Below are 22,101 nucleotides of genomic sequence, written 5' to 3' on the forward strand. Positions count from 1 at the left end.
GTTCGGAAGCAGTGGACAGCTCCCTGCAATAACAGGCCCCAGAGTCTCAGGGCACTTGCTAACAGAGAAGCGCTTTGTTATGGACACAGGAGACTTTCCAGCAAACCCAGCATCCTAAGCTATCTTTCGCTTCTCCAGTGAATATTTAGTAATTTCCTGACCCAATGAGTTCTAAATTTGATCTTCCATAAGGTTCTTCAATCCTAGGAATAGAAATCTTTGAAAATACTTTTAAAGAGTTTTAGCATGCGGCATCTTAAAAGACTGGAAGACTCAATATTCCTATAGCTTTCCTTAACATCCTCTCCCTTAAGTCACTGATGTCTGAGTAGGCCATAAAGACTCTGAAAGAGTAAAGAGCAATGGGCACATGACCTCACGTGTGCCCATCACAGCAGCCCTTTGCTGGGTTCTCTTAAGTTTCTGCATTTCTGTGATATCCTTTCTTGTCTGGAAGCTACAAGCTAGATCTACATGATTCCTGATCTGGGACTTTTTTCTTTCCCGTTGCAGTAAAGCTTTTAGATTTGTGAAAAATCAGTGAATTAGAGTGTGGCAATTTTGTTCTGATTTTCAAGTAAATAGTACTTAAGTGTTTGCTTGCTTGTTTTAGGTATCTAAAAAATGTTTATTTACTAACTAAGTTTACCAGAACTGTTGAGGAATTTAGTACATGGCCGTTAGGAAAAATTCTTCACAGTGAGGCTCTGGAACAGATCGCCCCAAGAAGTTATGGATGCCCCATCTCTGGAGGGGCTCAAGGCCAGACCAGGTGGGCTTTGGGCAGCCTGAGCTGGTGAGGGGCACCCAGCCCACAGGGGGTTGGAAGTGGCTTTGAGGTCACTTCCAACCCAATCCCTACCACAATTCTATGATCTTGGTGCAGGAACATTGTTTAACTTATGAAATCAAGATTTCACTAAATGTTTGCACTCTGATGTGCCATTAAAGTTATTGTAGCATTGTGACATGGGAACAAAGTGATTGTGTTGCTTTGGGTTCAGACAATGTAATAGAACAGTACTAGCACTGTTTGTGGCTTTTGCACAAGCATTGTGATTACAGTAGTCATGCTGTGACCATATCTGTCTTACTAACACAGGCAAAAAGCATCTCTTTACTTATTTGATTTTATCTTTCATTGACTTTTACCTGGTAATTTGACGTAATTTATTTTTTTTTAACACAAAACACAATAATACCATCCAGAAAGTTTCATGTGAGATGCTGATCTACTGTGTAGCTTTGTATACACGCTTTGTTTTGGCTATTTACTCATCATGATTCATAAGCCATATCCTTTTTCTTACCTACATAAAACAACACTTGGGGTTGAGTGTTTTATGATTTCCCTGTATGGTTTATTCATGCCATATCTGTTTCGTGGCATTAAGAAACAACAAATTAGTTCATGTAAATCAGCCATGAATGCAGAATTCATTGTATCAATTGAAACAAAGGCTGCTGTAGTTATTCCTTTGGCAACTGTTTGACCTATGGGAAACAAATATACTTTTTCTCCTCCTTCTGGGCACAGATCACCTTCAGAGGTGCTCCAGATAATTTAGTCCTGCTAGCAGTGCTAAGGAAGAAGAAAATCATCCAATCCCTACTGAAATCAATGCTCATTAAACTTTGCTTGAAATTGATGGACTATATTACCTTGTTCACCAGAGTCCATCTTCAGAGTCCAGAATTGACTTCTTATATCAAAAGCTTTGTGTGGTGCACTGATGTGATTCAGTTTGCTCCCAGATTGCTTTTAGAGGTGGAAATAATTAAGACACACGGCAGTTTCCATCAAACAAAGTACTTCGGTTGACTGGTTGCGTATGACCATCCCAGTGCTTCTTTGGTAGAATGCTTGTAGCCTGTCTTCAAGTTATTTCACTATACTCTTTCTTGGAATTCAGAACATAAAATTGTTTACTCCTCAGATGAAGTGAAATATGAATTCCTCTTCCACCTTCTCTATTTAAATTCCCTCTTGAGACAGCCATTTAAACCAACATTACTTAATTGTGCCTGCATTCTCTTTGAGGAGCAAATACAGCAGTCAGAACAAGAGTTCATAGATGATCTTTTCTTCTATTGAGATTGATGGGATAAGAAGCCCTGAGTACATCCAATGTTTTGACACATTTCTGCATATTATTCATTCGGTCATCTATCATTGGAACAAGAGTACTGATTGCAGTTATCTAAACAATGAGAACAAAATATAGTCGTTTCCATCCAGAGTTGGTCAAAATTTACTCTCAAACTATTCAGTCAGCTACGTTCATGGCATGGCTGCTGCATTCAAGGCATTCTAAAAGAGACATTACTTGTATTTTCCTCAGGTTTGCATTATGAAGTTAATGAAGTGTCAGCCCAGCTCTTACTGGATGGCACTCCCTGCCTGTCTTATTGCTACATCCACTGGCAGTAGCTTGATAAAAATTAGTGAAGCCAGGATTTTGTCTGGGTGACCTCAGGGAGCAGTTCTGAGCATCTCAGTAGGCCACTGTGCATACTTGGTTCTTGCTATAAATCAGTATCACCTAATGGCAAATAATATGGGTTTTGTTGGTAGAGTATTTTGTTGCTTGAGTCATCAAAGGAAAAATCTGCTGGCAGAGAGCATAAATTGTTATAGTAGTACTTGAGTATAGTTGCACAGAGCTCTGCAGGATCTTTTTACGATGACAATGATAATACAGTATATTGTGAAAGTAATTGTAATGTGTAATATATAATTACATATAATGTGTAATTATTTCATAATAGAGAATAGTAGGAAGCATTGCAAAGGTAATTAAAATGTTGTTCACTTTTATATTTTTAAATTCCCTGTTATCACCTTTCCTTGACTTATAAACTAAGGAAACTTAATTGCTCTCTAACACAGTATCAAAATGTAGTCTTACTGTATTCTTTTATCTTGTTTTCTTTCCAGGTGGAGGCTTAGCTGTTGGAACCCTTCTTCTCATTGGTTAGTATAGAATATACAGATATCTAAAACCATATTCTGGTACATTTGCTCACTTTGATGTATTAAGTAACCTGTCTTATTACATTCTAAGCTTGATAAACATTAAAAAGTGTTTCATTTCGGATTTTGCAGACTAAGTCAAAACTGCTGCGCATCTCCATTACAGCTGAGTTGCTGGTTTCCTTTCTGTTTAGGTCAAGGTGTACCAAAGGGGAAGAGGAAGATACGATATATGTGTACAACTGTCATATCACGAGAGCATGTATGAGAACATAGAGCCAAGAAACACTTCCCAGTTTCCTCAGCTACAGTGTAAAAGCCACAAACATATAAAGTTAGTGACATGATGCCATTTACTCTCAAAGTCCTTTTTTTTTTTTGCAACATTGGTCTTCTGCTCTACAACTTGAAGGCAAATATAGAAGATTTGATAAAGGTTGAGAGGGAAGGAAAAAAAAGTTGACTGGGACTTGCTTCTAAAAGCACATAACCTACATAGAAATGATGCTCTTGATCATACATAAAGCTTTTTTTTTTTTTTAATCTGCACAAGGGCTTACATGACCCTCCATTAGAAGCTGAACAGCATTTTCAGTTTCCCAGTGAGCAAAATAATTTCTCTAATTATGGCTTGTTACGTTAAGTCTAAATCTCAGTTTTACATTTTATCTATCATTAAAGGCTGTTTGAAGACAGGAGTTGCTGTTGTAGTGTATCCTCAAAAAACTCATTTTTTAAATGAAAACCTATAAACTACTAGATATTGTGCTACAGATCTACATAACGTAAACTGTAACACTATAATGGGATTGAAGGTACCATGATAATAGCACAGCAGCAGTCTTCAGCTACAACAAATAAAAACAAATCCAAAAGCAACACAGAAATGAAGAAAAGAAGCAACTTACCTTTAGAAGATCTCAAAGATCTCTAGTGAGAGATGTCCTCAGCTCCACTGACAGCCCTTAAATGAGAGCTGGAAAGGGATGGATCCCAGCCCCACCCCTTCTGGTCAGTCAGGTACATTGCATGCACCTGAGTTCCCCTGGGTTGGCCCTGCCTTCCCATCAGGTGCTCTGTCACTGGTTCAGGCTGTGACTTTGTATTTCTGCTACGTGCAGTTTCCTACCAGAAAAAATATCACTGATTTTTTGGAGGCCATCATCTGTTTTGAGGCAGGCATTTAGATTTTCATATAACAGTGATTTGGTACAGCAGTTCACTGTTGCCAAAAGAAGTTGTCTAAACTCCTCTCCCTATTTTTGGCCATGCCATCTTTTTGTTCCGTGTGCTGGCACTAGTGCTTTTTAGTTCCTTGCTGAGCTAATTCAGCTCTCTAAGATGGGGAAGAAAACCGACCCAGCTGCAGAAAAGCAGAGACTTTTCTCTTGGCTTAGTGACCTGAGTTGGCCAACTAATACATGAGATAAGTACCTGAGCTATCACAAAGAGGAAGAGAAGGACTGCAAAGTCAGACCTCGAATCATAGCATGGTTTGGATTAGAAAGGACCATCTAGTTCCAATCCCCCTGCTATAGGCATGGACACCTCGCACTAGACCACATTGCTCCAGCCCCAGCCAGCCTGGCAGAAGAAAGAGTGTTGGCCTTTCTTGACACAGAGAATACCAATTCAGTTGTTTTTTTTTTCATGAAATGTTTCCCTGAACTCAGGAGAAATGATAGAAGTCTTATGTCTTAGTGTTATCAGTGAAGATCTTACTTTCCTTACATGGTTTGAAAAGAGCTGCAGTCTTGGTATGGAAAAAGGAGGAAGAAGTTAGAACCCGTCGTATTTTTCTGAAATAGCAAATCATGAAATCTTGTTTCATTTTCCCATTATAATATTTACGGTTCCTGCCAGTAGAAGAACTGGGTGGTGTCAATGAATCTCCCAGCTACGAAATTGAACAAAAGAAGGTGCTGTTCTTCAGACAATATGCAGTTCAGTGGTGAAATACCTCACCATGGGATATTGTGAACATGAAAAAAAAAAACCTCATGGTCTCACTGGGAAGTTAGGCAACCTCAGAGAAGGGAAAGCTTACTAAGTACATGGATGCTAAGTTCAGCTTAGGAAGCCCTTGAGCCACAGTGGGAGGCAGAGTAAGTGCTTGGGCAAAGCATCATATTTGCTTGTTCAGTTCTTACCTCTTCTTAAATATCTGCCTTTGGCTACTGTTGACCATGGGGTTAGGTAGCTATTTGATCTCATCTACATGATTCTAAGTGAAATGAATGCAAAGAGGATTTGTTTTGTTCTAATGAAAAAGATGATGAGACACAGTGATTTGAAAATGACAGGATTCTTACCTGGATTTTTTTTTCCTCTGAGTGCATTGCTGTGTATTTGTGATCTGCTGTTAAACTTGAAGGAGAGTTTCTCTTTAAGCTTTGAAAACTATTTTTTCTCCCAAATAAAACTTTCCGCATACTATTTTGAAACATGTAATTATACACCAAAAGCCTTGAAGGGAGAACTATATTTATTCATGACTCATTAGTCTAAAAACTTTGAGACTAATTTTTAAAGATGGTGCAGGTAGAATTGTAACTGCATTGTTAGAATATCCTGTCAATATACAAAAAAAAAAAAAAAGATCTGTCCTGAGATTAGTCTAGGCAAGCTTTCTATCATCCAGGATTGAAGCTGTCAGTGATAAACCTCCTAGGAAGATCTTTCTGCATTGCACTCCAAATGTTATTAAAAGGTTAAATTCTTCTCCTTCCCTTCAACATTCTAAGGCGAGAATAAATTGCATTACTTTTAGCTTAGCTTCCTTTGCAAATTAAATGCTCATCTTCATTATTTGACACATTATCTTGGTTAATTTAACCAAATAATAGTAGATTCGGGATATTAAAATATTTATTTTATCTGTTGTATTCTGGAGACGTAGTAGTGGCACAGGTTACTTGAGAAGACTAAAATATTGTTTGAAATAAGTGCTCAATTTTCTTAAATTCAAATCATAATAACGAGCATCATGATTTCCAGTTGGACTTAATTCTATAGTATGTTCTTTTGACAGTCTTTTATTTATAGGAAAATTAGAGGGTAAATGGTTATCTTACTCAAGATTGTGGAGGAACCTGAAACTTCCTGTTTATTTGTTTTATAAATTGAGGGTTTTTGTTGGTTTTTGTTGTTTTTTGTTGGTTTTTTTTATAACTAATACTTCCATTTCAAGATGTATTACTGTACCAAGGTGTATATAACAGCCATCCTGACTCTTGAGTGAGATGAAATTTTAACACTATCGAGTTGGTTCACATGATTGTGCAACCACTTGTTTGCTGTCTTGCCTTTGAGTGCTCCCAAAGATTTGCTTTCCAGAAGTGTCCCTTTTCCTACTGAAACAAAGAGTATGGCTGCTCCCTAAGCACACTCCTTTCCTCCCACTGCCTGAGATAGTTAGTCCTGTTGAACATTACCACCTTTAGGAGGACTTTTCAGAACGATGCTATTTTGATTTCATTAATATAAGCCTTGTTGTATGACATGTTGTGTATAGTGGGTCTGTGGGCTCTGATAGATCTGCCCTGGGTACCCTGTAGGACCCCCTTCCTACATACCTCTAGGATGCTGTAGCCTTGACAAGGTCATTGATGGTTAAACGTTTTAAAGATGATTTTTGGGAGGGTTTCTGTTAGTAGCTGAGGTCAATTATAAGAAGTTAACATTGTTTTAGTTAAAAGCAGGTCTGTACGCGTTCAGTCTAGGCCTTGAAGCAGTCTTAGCTACTTTAATTAGCCACTCTTATTTTTGTTAGATGTGCTATTCAGCCTCACTGGTAAGAGCGCTCCTCACTTGTCAGTATAACTGAACTTATCATCATTTTAAAATTGAAAAGGATAATCTCCGGAGAGGTACAAAATAGTGATTTGCTAAATGTAATTATACAAAGTTACCAGAATTTACCTTTCTGAAGTATGGCCGAATGCCAAATATCATAACTTGGATGTTTGACAACTCGCTTTTGGCATGTGCTAATTAAATGCAAGTGACACAGAGTATATCCCCTCAAGCTTCGTAAATGTGGACATTAGTAAAGTATCTTTTAAATGGAATTTCAGATGATTAAAATAATCGCATCTTATAACCTGCAGCAATCTGGAGAAATGTTTCATAGCTTCAGAAAGACTCACCTTAGGTCACAGTACCGTACCATAGAACTATCTAGGGGAAAAAAAAAATGATCAATACTGATAGGCTATGACAGGCTTCTGGCAGCTCCAGGGCAACCTGTCTGGCTTTGTGCAGCAGATTAAAAAAAGTTCGTACATTACAATACTGCAGTCTTATTTTTTCCTTTTATAGCTCTCATCATCTTAAGCAATTGAGGTACAAATGATCTGTGAGTTTTTCAAAGACCTTCTTGCCATTCAATATGCAGACATTAATAGCTGTTATAAATAGGATTTATATGTATGTTTTATCTTGTGGCAAATTTTGTTCACAGCTCTTTGTTCCTCTGCAAGTGCTGGTGCTTCTCCTCCATCCCACCCTTGGAACAGGAATACTTCCAATGCAGGGGAATTGCTTAGGGCTAGAGACTTTTTTGTTCTTAATGCCACGTAGTCAGATGTAGATTTCCATCATTACGTGAGGCTTTAGCAGCATCTCCTCTCTCATACGTTCTCTCTCTGTTTTCTGTGCCCTCACTGAACTCCATGCCTTAAAATTTTGTATTTCATTCTACGACCAACTGATCCCAACTGAGCAGTACAAGGCTGCCCATGCACAAAAGTGTTGAGAGTGCCTCTGAAGTGTTCAGTAACCTGTTCAGCACAGGGGTGAGAAGTGCCTTAAATAGGAATTGGTCTTTCTCCTTTATTTTCAACGTGGCTGTACGCTGGAATTCATTGTGTTGGTACTGACAGTACTGCTTTTTCTTGAAGTCTGTTTTGGCCATGAAAGCAGGTTGTTGTGGAAAGAGGCCACTACATAATAGTCACAATAAACTATTTTATTTGTGCTCTTATCTGTGCGATCAGAAGAGGTTTTGTCCTGTAGACAATAAGTAGAACTGGTAGGTAAATAATCTCTTTTCCTTGTATAGTTTTACGCTTCACTAGTTACTCACCTGCTACTTAGCTGCAGAATACTCTTTGTTCAAAAAGAATCAGGGAAAGCTGTGGACTGTTGTGGGACTTGTGGTGACTGGGCCCAGAAAAAGTCTGCAGCTGCACGAGACTCATTTGTCTATGTGCCCTATTAGCTAGGAAGTGAACTTCACAATGAAGGCTGCTGGTGGGACAGCTCTTTGGTACGGAGGCTAAGAATAAAGATTTGGGCTTGTGTTAAGTTTCTTGACTGACTGGAAGGCACTTAAGTGTTGGCTCCTACACACACAGAATTGAAGTAGTCTTTTTGGACGTCAGTGTAGTTTTGGAAGAATAAATGAAACTGTTTAGAATGTATCCTAGTCATCAAATAGTAAATCCAAGAGTTAACAGCAAACAAACATACATGTAAATATTTCACCAGAATTACCTACAAAAATGATCAGGGACCTTCTGAAATACCTGTGCTAAACAATTTGTTTGTTTATTTATAAAAAGAAGGCTGTACCCTTATGGTTTTGAATAGTAACATAACTATTGAAGCCTGGGCACAATAGATGCTATCAGAAAAGCCCCATATGGGTGCACTTTAGATCTTTTGAATACCACAAAAGTCTAGTGACCTAGAAATGAATCAATAAAAAGCCATCCTCTATGTGACAAATTGAAGAACTGAGGGATTCTTACAGATGCATTGACTTCAACAATTCAAGATACACTGTTTGTAAAGGCTTTCTGAGACACATTTAATCCTTTGAGTACTGTAGCAGACCATAAGGTGTTTTATATTTAGATCACTCCCCAATAGTTTGCTTTCCTGCTTTTCCTCTGAAGTTTACTGTTATGAAAATAACAGTAAGAAGACTAAAAGGAAAAGCTAATGCTAGAGTGATGTTCCCTCACACCAAAAGAAAATGCTTTTTATTTGATGAATTGAAAAACCTCATTGCTTTACAAAACATGGCCTGGAAAGGTGTGTTGATCTAAGAACCTCTTTAGTCCTGTTATATTACAAATGAATCTAATACTCAACAGAATAAATTATAAGTCAGTGAAAGGGCTTATATCCCTGTTCCCTGTCACTTCATTCTTACAGTTCACATTTTTCAGCTTTTCAAATAAAATTTAAATAAATCCATTAAATTCTGCAGTCTTATTCCCTGCCAGTTGAGTTACATGATCACCAATGCACAATATAATTTAAGTTTACCCAAGTTTATGGACTTTCTGTCTTTATGTTTGGCACAGCAGTGAGTATGTTTTTACTGTTAAAGAAATAATTAATATTCAAAACAACGATCCAGAAAGATTCTTCGTATAGTTGCACACTCCCACCCCAACCACTACCTGCTTGAACTAAATGTGATACTGGCTTATTCTCTATTAAATAGAAGTTAAATCTTGTTTCTGTTCAACAGAATTCAGTGCCTCTATGCTCCAAATGATAAAGGTAAACTTTAAGCTGTAAACAAACATTAACAAAACTTTGATCCATCAAAGATGGAGCTTCACAGATCGGGGGATTAGCACAAGGAGGACAATATACTGTAAATAACATCAGTTATACTACGGTGAACAATTAAAGCAGGAATAGCCATAAAGAAAGTCCTTGTCTACCTGGGCAGGAACCGCTTCTGTTCCTGGACTCTAGTTACAAGGGAGAACTACTTTACATGTATATATATTTTAAGATCTGCAATTTAAATAAATTTGAAAAATAATATTTCTTATAAACTTCAGTCAGCATCAGTTCTACTTTTTGCTTTCTGCAACTCTTCAGTTTTTATCTGAAGCAAGTCTTCCATCTCTGCGTAGTTTCATAAGTGGATCTACATCATCAGGTCACGGCACAACATGTGGAGAGAAGTTACTAGGAAAGCAGTTCTGCAGTAATTAATGAGTTCACAGAATCACAGTATTGTAGGGGTTGGAAGGGACCTCCAGAGATCATCTAGTTCAGCCCCCCTGCTAAAGCAGCTCCCTAGACCAGGTTGCACAGGTAGGCATCCAGGCAGGTCTTGAACAGCTCCAGAGAAGGAGACTCCACCACCTCTCTGTGCAGCCTGTGCCACTGCTCCATCACTGCACTGTGAAGAAGTTCCCACTCACATTCATGCTGAACTTCCTATGCATCAGTTTGCAGCAATCTCCTCTCATCATATCAAGCTAGATTAAACTGTATGAAATATTTTAATTAAGAGCTTTAAACATTCAAGGGAATAGTAGTTTACAATTCTGCAGTGCCTTTGGAAATTAGTCCTAATGAAACTTACAGGAAACAACAGTAGTAGTTTGTGAGTACTACACTCTCTAAAATCCATATTTTTCACTAGATTATTTTTCTTAAAATAAATGTTGCTTTATATATATATATATACACACACACATTAGCAGAAGTAAATTAGAAGGCAAATCTGGTCTGTGAGCAGGTTAATAGTCTGAAAGACCAGATTAATACAAGTCAATTTCTTGAAACCGTTGGCCCACATTAAGCTAGATCCATCAACTTCTTGTAATAGTAACAATAGCATTGTAGTTGTTCTGTTCATTTACTTGTTTAGTTATTTTTAAAATGTTGAATATGAGTGACAGCTTCCTCATTTTCAGCCTTAGGTTGTGATTCTAATTGTTCTTCTGTTAATATTTTTCATGTATGACTTGTAGTAGGGGGGGAAATTGTTTCCATATCACATAAAGAATGAAATAACAGTACTGTTGGTTCTGCATCAAGAAAATCTCTCTCACTGGCACGATCCAAAATTTTACTGGGCAATTAATCAAGTTCTTATACAGTCAGGTGTATTTTGTGCTACCTGTTAATATTGCTGTTGTTTATATTTCCTATGAGTAGAGAAAAATAAGGAGACTTCAAATTTCTGAAGTTATTTATACATTTACTCCCATAGTTCTAATTTATCATTAATTTTAATTGTAAAAAGCTCATTAAGACATTCTTATACTGATAATTTCTGATAGTTAACTTGTATGAAGAGATGCTGAAATGAAACGTTTGCCTTCCTGAAGTGAGTGGGATTTTGTATGTTGATTTCATTAGGGTGGTATTCACAACACGTTTCACAGTTACTCTATCACCACTTAAAAAGTAAGCTTGCCTATCTTTTGAATGTGTTCACGTTTCCACTCTGGATAGCTTTTAAAAAATTGTATTGCCTTTGAATAGTTAGTTGAAAATATTCTTTCAAAGACTCGTGTTATACATTTGCTGGGATTGTCTATATTTTCAGTATTTCATTTCGTAAAATAAGTAGTAAGCTTTAACATGTTAAAAAAAATTAACAGATACTCTGAGCAAGTTTATTAATACTTCAAGCTTTAAGAATGTAAATGCTAACACAGTTCTAAGAAATGAACAAAGCCCTTCCAACTGAACCACGATCTCAGAAAGCTTGGTTGAAACAATGGGAGAACTTATGAAAATAGCACTATTGCTGTATGTCATCCATTTCAAAGAACCAACCACACAATTAAGAACTATTTCTCTTGAAAGATTAGGAATGCAGTATTATCAAGCACTACTTCTGAAACTTTGTACTTGGATTGCACTTAATTCTACATTACATAGGCTTTTTATAAGGTCATGAAAATACAGGCAGGTGTTTTTGTTTTGCTGTTTGTTTGGGTTGTTCAGTTGGAATTGTGTTTACAAACGTGCTTTTTTCCCCACAGAGGAAGATAAATACGGTGTTTACTCCAATCTGTTGTTCAAATATTTTCTCGCGGAGGGAGTTGTCTGTGGACATGACTTGTTCATTGCTTCTGCTCAGGACCCTCCTGCCAACATCTTACAGGTAAATACTCTTAGCTTTTAACTAAGAAAGTTCTAATTTATAATTTATTTAAATGAATCAAGAAAGTTTATATAGTAACAAGTTAATGTTAGTGACACACAAGAAGACGTTGGGAAGTGCAGGAGTATTTACATGAGCCAAATTTGGGAATTAAATTTAACTTGCTAGTCTGTCTGTGCAGAAAAGAATGGAATAATAACCTCCTGAGGAAGAGTCTAGAAACCTACTTATCCTTCATTTTTATCTTGGAAGAAACCTAGACAGCTGAGCTGGCTAAACTGAATAGCTTGAATAAACCCAACTGTTTACAGTTCCCACCAATCTAACCACATAAAGTAGTGCAGCAGCTACTAATAAACTGGGGAGGGAGAGTAACAACATACAGTTAGCATAGATATTTTCCACAGTTTCCAACAAAAAAAAAGAATATCAGTTAACATCTTAAAGTACAACCTTCTTCATTCACACTCTTCATTCTCACTAGCTTTTTACACCAGGAAATATGGTCATCTTTGAATCAGTTTGTATAGAAAGTTTCCTTTCAGAATTCAGTGAGCTCCTAAACAAACACTGAAACTTTCCATTATAGGGGAAAACAGTCCTCATCGAGGCTACAAAAAATACAGACGTATGGGGGTAATAACATAAAATATTTAATGAAATTTTCTATCTTTCTAATGCTTTTTTTTCCTCATATCAGAAGTAATATAAAATTTGATGATTACTTCTGCATCAAGTGTAGCCTGGCTTCCTCTTCAAGAGTATTCAGAGGCTATTTCTGGTCAAGATGATTACTTTTCATTTTTACTACTTGATGATCATAGATTCTGTGCCTCATCTGTTCTATACTATCTCCAGTATTCAGCAGAATATGTAATCCTAATGGAACCATACACTTGTAGTTAGAAAAAAATTTCAACCATCTTCAGCCTAAAAAAGTTCAATTTGAAGGTTAATTTTTAATCACACATTCTTTTATTTTATAGTATAATCTGAACAAATAAGTTTTTAAATTTGTGAATTATAAATGCATAATATTTTAAATAATTTTTGTGTCATTAAGTGTTAATGAAATCAATTTCTGATTAACCACATAATGGCCATTGCATTTGTTTTTTCCCCATGAAAATTGAACTATCAGTTTTAATACTTCTCTTGCATTGTATTAAAATACCTTAAAATGAACCACCTAATGAGGATTTCATTCTTCATTCACCTTTGAATCAACTGTTTATAGCTTGTCATAATTTTCCTAGTTCCTGTTCACTCTGCTGTTGCTTGCCAACATACAGTTACATAATTCCATCTTTGTACCAGTTTGGGATTCTGGTCAGTCAGTCTGATGCGGTTCATTGAGCTCTGTTGGCTGATTTTGGAGTGCTTTCCTTCTTATTTTTAAGGGTAGTCACTAGGTAATGAAAACTAGCTTGCTCTATTGCAATTCCATAGTGGCGTTACTGCAATTAATTCTGAAAGGGTACACAGTGTTATTGCAGGAAGATTGAAGAAAGCAATTCTGTCTTGCTTTCTTCCTCCATTTTTGTTTTTACATATCCAGTGGTATTCCATGCATTTCTACTCTTACCTCAACTATTCAACATTTTGTTTACTTAACAGAAAACACGCAATAAAGATGATTTCTCTGATTTGTGTTGCTGTCTTGAAATTGTTTCTGTGAAGTAACCCTGTAAAATGCTACGCATCAAGCTAGAAAAATTATGTGCTTTCACAATTGGCAAGCTTTGGCACTTCTTAGAAAGTGAGGCATGCATCACTTTAAAAGACATCACCTGGCAAAGTTTGTCTAAGACTGGCATTGGCCACAGTTAGGTGTCCAAGTCATAGAAGCAGAGTTTTCCCTAGGACTGCTTTTCTTGACCTCTAAAAGAGAGGACCTTCCAGTGCTTCAAGTCCTCTCCTGTCAGGAAAATGAAGTCAGGCTTTTAAAACAACCTATCTGACTGTTGAGGGTAAGACTGCATTTTAATTAATTATTTTCAGTGTCTGAATGGACTATTGGCTGGAAAGGCAGCATCAGTTTTGGTACATATCAACCTACTTGTGCTTGTTTTTTATTTTATAAAACTGAAGTACGGATGCAGTTTGTTCTATAGTTCTCTAGTTATTTTACCTAAAGACAATTCTTTATCTGTCTTAACTCTTCATTATGTGGTCACTCCGCTTACAGTTCTCTGCTGCCATAATTACCCTATGTTCTAACTTTATGATGTGATTGGAAGTTTCTTGAACCTATAACCAAGACAAATATTGCTGGTAGTAGGAAGGGGAAAAGACATTCTTATAGACCATAATTATCTTGAAATTGTGTATAACTAAAAGACAAGCAGAGGATAAAAAGCCCTGATCAGCTGCCTAAGATATATTATATTACCACCCACCAATTTATCCATCATCCTTTGAAAACATATTCATGCCTTTTGTAGTCAAAGCCCCTTCAGGAAATTGGCATTAGGATGTAATGCTGAAAAATTATACACCTCTGGTAAAACCTACAGAACTATATACATGCTGTTTTTAGAAAGTATTTTAAACATCTAGGAGCATTACCGTTCCATTTATGTTCTTCAACAAAGTATAACTTTTTTTACTATAAAAGCATAAGTAGTGGGAAACAAATAGAATATAATATAAGACATAATGTAGTATACTTCAATCATAAAACAAGATTGCATTGGTAAATGCAAAAATAATTCAATAATAATATTTCCTTCAGCCTTCTTATGTCTTAGTGGTCCATATTCAGTACTTAATCTGATTAAGTTTATTAAGCAAATTAGAAAAAAAATCTATTGTCTACAAGAAAACAGAGTAGTAAAAAAAAAATACTTGTTTCTTGAGTTATTCCCTTAGTTTCACCATGGGATATGGCATATACATTTGAGAATGGAATGCAGAATTTAATATAAGGTTACCTTTCCTACACAAGAAATCTTATAACTTTGAAAGAAAAAGCAAACAAGGGAATTGCGCATTCTTCTGAACAGCCACCATAGACAAGATTAGAGCAGGCTTGCATCCAGTCTTAGACAGGGTACCAAACTGACTTCCAGAAGTTAGGAAAAATACAGCTGTTTAGTTCCTTGTGCCCATTCTCTGTATTAGTGCCAAGATGCAATAAGATGCAATAAGATGCAATGGATCCTGGCAGGTTAGAAAAAGCCATCAAAAAAAAAAAAAAAAAACATCGGTAGCAGCTACACTTCTACTTCTTTCACTTTTCCTACTTCAGATTTGACACTAAAGTTCTACAAGTACATAAACAGCTTTTAGGAGGATTTCTTTGCCATTTTTCCTGAATAGTTACCTAGGCCTTGGACAGGACACTGCGTATCACAGGCTTGCACTAGAAGAGATGTATTTCCTCATCACTAAGTGTAATGCTGTAATGGGATGGAGAGTACCAGGATAACAAGGGTGACAAAGTTATTGGCTACAGCACATGAGAACAAGCCTAAACACAGCAGCTGTAGACAGAGACATGAAGGAAAAGAGCTGCTGACCTTTAGAGGACCTCAGAAACACAGGGATCTCCAGCAAGAGATGCCCACGCTTCCATTGCCAACCCTTAAATGAGGGCTGGGAAGGGGTGGATCCCGGCTCCATCCCTTCTGGTCACTCAGGTACATTGCATGCAGCTGAGCTCCACTGGGTTGGCCCTGCCTTCCCACCAGGTGCTCTCTCACTGGTTCAGGCTGTGACTCAGTGTTTCTGCTACACTAACTCACATTAATAATGAACTGTGCTGTTTGTTAAGTGGCTATTGCCTTGATACCTGCGCAGAATTGGTCTTGAGCAGAAGACTTACTGGTCATTGTATGTGATGGGAAGAAAAAACAAGCATGCTATGAATCCAAATGTTTTTCCTATGGGACCCTGGCCAGCGTTGTCTCTATGGCTGTTCCAGTGGGAACCCAGAAGCTTGAGATCCAGTTCTGCTTTCCAGGTCTGCTCTTGTCCCCCTGGAAAATTTCAAAAACACTCTGTACACTTACTGTGTTTCTACAATATCAGCCATAAATTCTTTACAAGCATGAATTTCTGTTTTCAGGATGCAATTTTATTACAAGATACTTCTGTACACTTGAGATTGTCTTTTTGAAGGCTCACATTCAAGAATGGAGGCTAAAGAACACTTCCTTGAAGGCTAATAGTCCAAAAAAACCTTATTTTGGAATAGCCCAGGAGCTAAGCAGGATAACCTTCTTACAATGAAATGCATTCCTGAGCATTCTACCTTCAGTCAAGTCCTACATCTCACCTTGAGCTTTATCACCAACTTGGCCTTTACCTTATATGTCTGGTGTCATTGTACTTTTAAGTGCAATAAGGGAACCACAGTGAAAAGAGAAAAATGCAACATCACTTGATGAGGAAGCTGGAAGGTGCATGCAGAGGAGCATAACAGTTTATTAAAAAAAAAAAAAGAAAGAATTTTCAGGAAGTTTTACATTAAAAAAAAATAAACACAACTCTCCGAAACAAATGTTTTCTAAAACAAGAGAAGAAAAAGTGGAAGTATACTTCAAATACAAGAGTGTTAAAAGTGGAAGATACTTCAAATACAACTTCTGCGTGCTGTTTGAAACAATCTGCAAAAATTCCATCTCCAGCACCCTGGTCTAACTGACTTGACCTGAAGAAGAGAGAATTCACACTTCCTCTTCGCCCACTGAAAAGATGAATGCAGGAAAAACTTAGCAAAATCTGTTCTTGTTATATCCAGGTTTCTCAAATATTCTCATATATATATATCCAGGTTTCTCAAACTCAAATATTTGAATTATATTAGTTGTACTCCAGTTTTCATCATTACAAAACTACTATGAACTTGACACAGGTTATATGGGTGTGAAAGGGTACACTGGAAAATAAATCACTTCTGTTTGAAAAGAAAAAAATCCTGTTAAGGGGCGCCCACAGTGAGAGCTCTCAGAAGTGCAAGTTCATCTTTGTCAAATGTTTGGCCCAATCTAATAAAAATGTTTTCCAGAATCAGGCTTAAATTTCAGGTTTCCTGTCTGCCAGTCCTTGGCTGCTTATTAGAATATTTTCTTTCATGACCTTACTACTGAAATGATAAGCTTACTTTTTAAACAGAGATCTTTCTTAGTCAATTAAATGTATCCTAAGTGCAAACACAGTAGTTCTAAAATAAGCAAATATTCAGGCCTCAGTGCTGAGAAATAACCGTTTTACAAATCTTTTTGGTAAAACTGTAGAACCGATAGAGTCAATTGTGCGCTGTAAGCAATAGTTCACAATCTCTAAGGTTGTTTCTGAACTACGTCTGTTGTTGTTTGGTGTGAAATCTTTTCAGGCCAGGACATTACACACTGCAGTAGAGTTTGCAGAGTTTTGGATAAGGGTACTTTCATTTTATTAAGTGTCTTCACATAAGTTTTCTTAGCGTGAAGAAACACTTAAGTGTTTCTTAGAGTCCATTTTTTTTAGAGTTGCAATTATATTTCAAAAAGAAATCATGATCTGATTCAGAAAATGATGAAATAAGAAAACATTATCTAATATCTTCATCCATTCACTGTTTTTCAGTGTTGTGAAATGGAGCCAAAGGGGGAGGAAGAAATAGAAAAAAAGTAGTATGGCATGGCTGTAGGGTTAATTTCTGTGTGTACGGAGCAGAGAATACATTCACTCGGTTTAGAACAAAACCAAACTCTTAAAACCAAACTCTTTTGTTTTGCTTTCAATTAACTGTTTTGTTTTTGTTTTGTTTATTCCATAAAACAGTGGAATTCTACCTCCTTTTTTCTCTTCACACACTTCTCATTTTTCCAGGCTGGTACTTTTGAATGTCAAAGAAAAATTTGCTTGGAACTAACGGCCTTACCTGGAAATGGAAATAAACTGTGGTACAAGAGCCTCTGAAAGAAAAAAGAATCTGTATCCAGTCATTTGTGTTCTTTAACAATAGACCTTGTCTTCACAAGTGTTTACAATCAAAATAGAATCCTCCTTCCTTTTGGGAGTAGGGCCCTTTAAACTGACATTTGTATAATACGTTATTGAAAAGAAAATATTTACCCTTCCTTACTTACCATCTGGTGTCCTTCAAATACTAAAAATTAACATAGTGAAAAAGCCTCAAATTCATCTGACTTTAAACTATTTAAACATCATTGCAATTAGAGATCGACAGTGAATCGACATTTTTTATTTCCCATGTTTCTTTAGCCAAACTTGTGACAATATTACATTGCAAGACAGCTGCATAAAACCACGTGAACAACATATTTGTTGCTGCATAAATAGATAATGTTTAAAATTCTTAAGCACTATTAATTATACAGTTATCAAAACCCATAAGGATCAAAGGATTTTATGTAAGAGGGATTTCACATACAGCTTGGATTACGTTGCTAAATAATAGCACAGTAGTACTTCTTTAGCAATGTAAAATAGCTTAGAGAGGAGTATGATGCCTATAGTTGGTATAATGCATTGGTAATTAAGAGGGTGTGAGGTTAAGCTTCATTAACTGCTGTGGGATTGTATCTTGGATTTTATTATCCCCTAGAGAACATAAGGAGTGAGAGAGGTCAAACTGTTAGAATCTGATTTTTCTTAGTGCATCTGCCTACACAAGGCAAGCAGAGTAATGTGGCAGTGAACACAGAGGGACCTGGATTGCTAGCAGATGCAGGTTGTACATCATTTCATTACGCAGATAAAAGATTTATTAACAAAATAAATTACTTTGTGTTTGCAATAAAACTGTCATCAGCTTGCTTTGTGGGGAAAAATATTGCAGTTGCCTTGTCATTTTGCATGAGCACTTTAGATAAACAGTTTGTTGCCTTGTCTTAAAAGGAAGGAATTAATTTAGGAAAAAAAACTTCCTTCTCTCTTTTTTTTTCTTTCCCATTCTACTGTGCCTCACTCCAGACACAGTTGGACGCCCCAACTGCACCACGCTTAATAACTTCAGCACTTGTCTCCCTTCTGTATTTTCATGCTGCATAGCAAATGCATTTTATTTGACCCCAAGAAATGTTGTATACTTTTAAATATATTTTAACTAATGCACTGCTACATGCTTCGTTGGGATTTTTTCTTTTTTTGTTTTTATATGTACCTTACGAAAGACTTGTCTTTTATAGCCTGGGAGAATGTAACAGCTCTCAGAAGTTGACACACTGATGCCACAAAATTGTCAGTCGCAAAGCTTTTCAAAGCTACATGATGAGGGAGCTGAGATATTTTTAAGCAGAAATAGGTTCAACAGAGATAATACAGGCTGACAAATTAACTCTCATTTTCTTTGTCTTTTGTTTTTATCATGAGCACTTTTAGTTCCAGCTTTTATAAGTAACTTCTAAGTGTTTTAGTCTTTTATTCCAAAATTCTGATTTCCACTTTAAGAATATAGATTGATTTAATCCTATATAGGCACATCACTCAATCGTTTTTGGATTCAGAAATTACCAAAATGGAGTAATCCTTCTGATAACCTCAGCAGAATTAAGTGCTTTCTATTTATGATAGAGAATTCTAGTTCTTGAAAAAATGATGATTTATTAAGACTGCCGGAAACTAATGTTTGTAATTTTTAATTGGTCTGGGACAAAGAGATGTGCTAATGCCCTGCTTTACAATCTTCCATGCCCAGATATTTTGAGGAAAAGCCCAGTCTCAGTCATCTCCAAATGTCACTTATTGCAGCTGTGCTTCCACTGCTCTCTGTGCATGTCCAGCTGTTCTGCCCTCACTTCTGTTTCCATACAACTGAGACAAAAGACCCCTGTATTTGGGGGCTGGGTTGGCTGCTGGTCTGCTCCACCCGTTCCATAACGTTTTATATTTTTCCTTCTTAAAAAAAAAAAAAAACAACCTGAGAAATAATGAATCCTCTGTGATTCTGGGACCATAAGGAAACCTTTCATAACACTGAAGAGCTGAGCAGCATGCACTGAGCCAGCCAGCCTTTGTCTTTGAGAACATACCTGTATTTCTCTTCTTTACATACACTGTCACTTATACATGGTCAGTTTTATGAAGCGTTATTTCCTTGAAACAAAGAATAGCATTTGATTTGAACTGTGCCTGAACAAGAGGAGGCCTTTTACTCCATTTCCAGCTACAATAAAAATGATAAGAAGCAGCAGCATTTGGATCGTTCCAATGTCAGTGTTTTCAACGTTGTCCATAGATTAAGTTTATCTATGTGTGTTCGTTGCTAATTCTCCTCAGTCCCAAGCCTACTAACTGATTTTAAGCTCTCTTCCTCTCCTAAAGCAGTTCTGCAAGAATCTACTTGAAATGTTTTTTTTTTCCATTACATACCATGAAACACAAATCCATGCATCCCAAGAAGAAACCACATTAGCAGTCACTTATGCATCCTATTTAGTTTTTTTTGTCAAATATTATGTAACAACAAAGCATTTGATAGATATGTGCTATGATTCTGGAGGAGGAAATTACTCAATACCCTTAAGAAAAGATTGGAAATATTTCTCTTCTTAAGTTGCAGTAATGGTAAAACAGCATTTCCTGGCTCTCAGGAGATGACAGAATAGCTGCCCAGTCATAGTACAGCAGGGTGAGGTGGGGACTGATTACATCAGCAGTGGGAACTGAAACAATGGGAAGTCCAGGGAATGGGATGAAGTGCTTCGACAGGATTTGATGATCTCTTCCAAACTGTGGCTGACATTCTTTGCATAGAAACAGAGGTTACTTCTTACTGCTGTGAGAAGTTGCAGTGTACTGGAAGATGTCTGATATTGGTGAATGGAAGGAAAAGATACCTGTAAATTTTGCACAGGGCTTTGGAGATCTCATGTTTAAAATGAAGATGTTTACATAATCTACCTCACTATCAGTGATACCAGAATTATAGAATTATCAAAATACCATCTTCCTAATTTTTTAGGTTACATTACAGATACCATATTATATATGAGTTTGGAGAAAATACATCTATATGTTTATGTGATGTGTGTATATATATATATGTGTGTATGTATATATATATATATATATATATATATATACACACACAGATGTAAAAGTAGCACAAAACTGTCCAAGTAAAAGATAACATGAACATACAGATCAGGGAATAGATGTAAATTAATCTTGAATTTTACACTTCAGTTTTAGTTGGATATTTAACATTGATACTTAACATTTAGTTCTTTATCATAAACACAGTTCTGCTGATAGCAAGGGTTAATCAGTATCCTTGGAAATTCAGATTATTAGGTTTTATTAGATTATTATTAGTTGGCTTTTGTTTTTTTGTTTTTTTAACATTCAGCAGTTATTCGTTCTTCAGAAAAATTCTTTCAGTTGGGAAGGCAGATAAATTATTGCATTGTTTCCTTAATTAAAAATAAGGAAATTTACTTTTGAACAGGGAAATCTGAGCTTCCCCAAGGCTTTGGCAAGTCATTTGCTAAAGCAAGGCAAATAAATTAAAGGTATTCACTGCTGAAATATGTAGATACAGTTTCTTCCTATAACTTTACTCAAGCAATTACATAGAAGTTTCCTTAGGTTTCATTACCTTTAATCTCAGAGGGTGTACTGGCCAACCACTGAGCGAAACAGGGGAACAACTGTTCCAAAATTAGAAGCCTTTGTTCTCAATTTTGTCACTAATTGTAGGTATTATGATAATTTACATTGAAGAAACAAAATAATGCATGTTGTTGGTAAGATTACTTATTGGACTACATCTCTCCTGTGTTATTTAACTCTGAATTAGCATAACACAAAACCTGAGATGGATTCAGTTCATTTTTCTTAATCTTGTTTCTCTGTGTTGTTTTCATGTCTGCCCATACAAAGCTCTGAAAGTTGTTTAGATTTTTATGGTTAATATCAACTCTACCTGTGTTCTGTGTTTCATGAATAACCCATATTTCTATCAAGATTCTTCTATCAGTGCTCTCTCAAAACTTAATAAAAACTAAGATTAAACAATTTTGATCTGTTGAAAGCAGATAAAGAGTTACTTTGCCCTCTATCTTAAACAAATGAGTGTTGAAGATGGGTCAGAAAATTGCTGTATTGCATGCATCTTATAGGTGTAGAAGCATGCAGCTGCCTAAATGCTGTGCTTCTCATCCACCCACTTTTTCAGCAGCACAAAACAATTTGCACTATTGAAAAGTTTGTAGCAAGTTGTAATCCAGGTCTGTGTCCACCTACATGCAGTGGTTTTTTCAAGCTAGAAATTATGGACTTGAAACTGCCCACTACACGA

At 36.5% G+C, this 22,101-nt stretch overlaps 1 protein-coding gene across 1 annotated transcript in view; it reads left to right on the top strand.

Annotated features, from left to right (window-relative positions):
* Nucleotides 1-22,101, top strand: part of ELP4 (elongator acetyltransferase complex subunit 4) — a 125,635-nt gene that overhangs the window by 1,038 nt on the left and 102,496 nt on the right. Inside the window, exons 2-3 of the mRNA XM_065755434.1 lie at nucleotides 2,939-2,974; nucleotides 11,728-11,849. Coding sequence (XP_065611506.1) covers nucleotides 2,939-2,974; nucleotides 11,728-11,849 — 158 coding nt within the window. The remainder of the gene's footprint in view (nucleotides 1-2,938; nucleotides 2,975-11,727; nucleotides 11,850-22,101) is intronic.

This window comes from Cyrtonyx montezumae, unplaced genomic scaffold, assembly GCF_038088225.1.
Source record: "Cyrtonyx montezumae isolate F1298 unplaced genomic scaffold, pur_monq_1.0 scaffold_10, whole genome shotgun sequence".
Classification (NCBI taxonomy): domain Eukaryota; kingdom Metazoa; phylum Chordata; class Aves; order Galliformes; family Odontophoridae; genus Cyrtonyx; species Cyrtonyx montezumae.